At 41.3% G+C, this 3,616-nt stretch overlaps 1 protein-coding gene across 1 annotated transcript; it reads right to left on the reverse strand.

The window, feature by feature from the left end:
• Window positions 1-2,765: 2,765 nt before the first annotated feature.
• Window positions 2,766-3,259, reverse strand: LOC114901947 (deoxyuridine 5'-triphosphate nucleotidohydrolase, mitochondrial-like). The gene is given in 2 exon segments (XM_029234197.1): window positions 2,766-2,785; window positions 2,788-3,259. Coding segments are annotated over 2 exon segments (492 nt in total).
• Between the last annotated feature and the right edge of the window lie 357 nt (window positions 3,260-3,616).

Raw genomic sequence — 3,616 nt, forward strand, 5'->3', positions numbered from 1 at the left:
CTTGAGCCTCAGTATATGCTCACTGTAACCCATCAGCAAGCTAAATGACACACCCACAGGTGCCATGACAATTTCCAAGGCCAACCATAAGGATCAAAGAGTGGGCGATGGCCCAATTCCTGGAAATCCCCGCCCCTTCCTGAAATAGCTGGAATACTCCTCCCACTCATTAGCCTATGAAATTACCCATCCCTATAAAAACTGACAACCCCATACCCTGGTGCCCTTCTCATCTTCTGAGATGGCCCACACTCTCTCTGTGGAGTGTGTTTCTCTCTAAATAAATCCAGTTCTTACCTATCACTTTGTGTCTCACTGAATTCTTTCTGTGATGAGACATCAAGAACCCGAGCTTCATTATGTCCTGAAACCAGGTGTGTGATCTCAGTGGGAAGACTGTGGGTTTTGGCCAGATTCAAGTCCCAGCCACATGGGTTCAAGTCCCAATCTGAGTTTAGCCTGGGTTCGAGTCCTGGCATGTGGGTTCAAGTCCCAATCTGAGGTGCATGGTTTCACAGTCATGCCAATATCACTTCTTTTGTGTATTGATTTTCTTCATACAATGAGAAAGAGAATTGCTGATAAGAACTAGAAGACTTGGTTGCATGATATTTTCATAATTTTGGCTTCATATTGAGCAGTTCAAGAGTCACCTTGAATTAGTAAATTGTACTTTATTCCAGGATGAAAGCCCTCTTTCTTCAAGATAACATTGTAGATGTATCACTTTTTTGTTGCATCAACACTGATTTGCAAATAACACAGCAGTGCAGTAATTCAAGGTATCTGTATGTGTTTCCAGAGATATAGAGCCCAGAAACATTCTTTAGAGGCTCAAACAGACTCCCTTCCAGTGGTCCTACGGGTGCTGGTTGTACTCAGCCTCTCTGGTATAGGACTGTTGAGGCATTTTGCTCCTGAATGCTCATTCAGGCAGCTATTGGATGGCATAAATTTAGAATCTCCTTTCAAATGCCCAGAAACCACATACAAAATACGTTCTATTTTAATATTCCACAAATAATAATATTTTTCCTCACCTAACTTGATGCATGTTCAGTTTTTAACAAAATTGGTAATTAACAAATTGGAATAATCAAAATTCTATACTAAATAGCATAGGGGTGATATGCTTCTAGATGTCTATGGATGCGTGAGATCATTTTCTCCAGTTACTTCACCTTGGTGATACCACTAATAATAATAAACACGAGAGTAAAACTGAATATTTTTATTGAATGCACTCTTTATAGGATAATACCATGTTATGTATTTTTTAAGAATCATCTTCCTTAATCATCATAGCAATCCTAGGAGGTGGGTACTATTATCTATATTTTACATTGAAGGGTTTCAGAACAAGCCTCCGCCAAATATGTTACTTCTGCATGAAAATTATTTTGAGCTAAAGGCAATTGAGATCCTGTGGATTGAAGAGAAATTTCTGCCCCTGCTTAACTACTTAGAAGAATTTAAATTGGTCTTTCCCAGAATAAGAGTTATTACCAGAGATAAATTTTATCTGAATGGTCCATCTGTAAGTCAAGGCAAACATCTAATTACCCAACATCTGCTCTTCTTATTGTCCTGTAAATTACCCTCCTGTCCTTGGAAGCCTCAGGCCCCTAGCCTATTTCTTAGCTCAAGATGGCATATATATCTTTTGTTCTCTCTTTGAACTTCTCATGTATGTGGGGTCTTTGACCCTCTCATATATGTGGGGTTCCCATACATACAAAATAAAATTTGATTTTCTCCTGTTAATTTGTCTCATGTCAATTTAATTCTTAGACCATCCAGAAGAACCTCAAAGGGGAAAAGAAAGTTTTGAGGGTTTTTTTTCCTCCCACAACATACAGAAAACTGAAACACTGAAAGCTTAAATAAATTGCCTCATGTCACCCAGCAAGAGGAAGTGTCATGCATAGATCTTGAATCCTGAATCTTTGCTGGATGTGACGTTGTGATTTATAAAAAGAAACATGTGTTGGTCTTTGTCCCATTTCTAGCCCTGAGCTTCTAAAACACTTGGAACTTCGTAAGTGGTGAGAGAGATAAAGGTGTCTTTTTTAATGTTAATGAGGTGACTTTTGGAATGCCCCCAGGTCACCTAAGGATGGGGGCTGGTTGCCAGAAAAACCAGCCATGTGATTGAAGAGTTGTAACTTTCAGTTCCACCCCTTGACCTCTGGGGAGGGGTGAGGGGCTAGAGGTTGAAACGATCACCACTGGACAAGACTTCATCTCTCATGCTTATGTAATGAAACCTTTATAAAAACCCAAAAAGCTTTTAGGTTGGTGAACAGGTGGAGTTTGGGGAGATTGACAAACTCAGAGAGAGCATGGGAGCTCCATACCCTTTCCCCATACCTTGCCCTGTGTATCTCTTACATCTGGCTATTCCTGAATTATATCTTTTTATAACATACTGGTAATTTAGTGGGTAAATGAGTTTCCTGTGTTCTGTGAGCTGCTTGTAAGCAAAAAGAACAAAGAATCTTGCTCATCATCCAGTTTAAGAAAGGTTAAAATGCAACCCACTGAAGAGCCCCACCAGCAGTGTGCCCTGAGAAGAGTTTCAAGACCCAAGATTCTTGAATCTTCCCATACGTAGATAAGCACTAAAACCATTAACCTGAAGTACCAGGATTTTGTGATAAGCAGTAGTCTTTTACAAAGATATATATATATTTTTTCACTTTAAGCAAAGCCTTTATTTTCAAGGAAAAAGTATATTTTCTCATTTTCTGTTCTTGGCATAAATTTTAATTATTTCCAGTGGAACAAAACCTCCTGAACCCCTTTCAGTGTCATCTAACACTTGAACTTCCTCTATTTCTGGGTAAAATATCCGTTCACAAATGAGCTGTGCAGCTCGATCACCCTTTTTGACTTCGAACTTTTCTTTGCCAAAATTAAACAGTACAACACCAACATTTCCTCTATAATCTTCATCTATGACACCAGCTCCTACATCTATGAAGTGTTTTGCAGCCAAGCCAGAACGTGGAGCTACTCTCCCATAGCACCCAGAAGGAAGAGCTATCTGAATGTCTGTTTTTACAAGGGCTTTCTCCATAGGTGGTACTGTGTAATCATAGGCACTGTATAGGTCATAGCCCGTGGCGCGCTCAGACCCCTTGGTCGGAGCGGTGGCGTGCTCCGAAAGACGGACAAAGCGCAGCCGCATGCCGCCCTCCTCCGCAGGCCCGGCCCGTTTGCTGGGGGAGATGACTTGTGCCTCTTGAGAGCAGGGCATGGCAGGGCAGAATGTGAGCACAAAGGGAGCAGGCGAAACAAGAGACAGGAGGATGAGCGCAGCGCACCAGTTCTAAACTTCCCGCCAACAACTCCCCGCCCCACCCCCCCCAAGATATATATTTTATTATATGTATTTCCCAGGACCACTGTCCTCCCCCCCCACCCCTCACCCCCCAAAAATATATATATGCTGGCTCTTGGCTCTTTCCCTTCCTCTTTGGAGCAGTTCCTCAGAGTTATCTGAGAGGCTATCTCCTGGGCTATAGTCCTAGTAAGACTCTGAATAAAATTCAATTCACAGCTCTTATGTTGTGCTTTTTTTTTTTTTTCCCAGTAGACATGCTCTAGAAAATTA

This window comes from Monodon monoceros, unplaced genomic scaffold (assembly GCF_005190385.1).
Source record: "Monodon monoceros isolate NGI ecotype Baffin Bay Population unplaced genomic scaffold, NGI_Narwhal_1 Super_Scaffold_2, whole genome shotgun sequence".
Taxonomy (NCBI): domain Eukaryota; kingdom Metazoa; phylum Chordata; class Mammalia; order Artiodactyla; family Monodontidae; genus Monodon; species Monodon monoceros.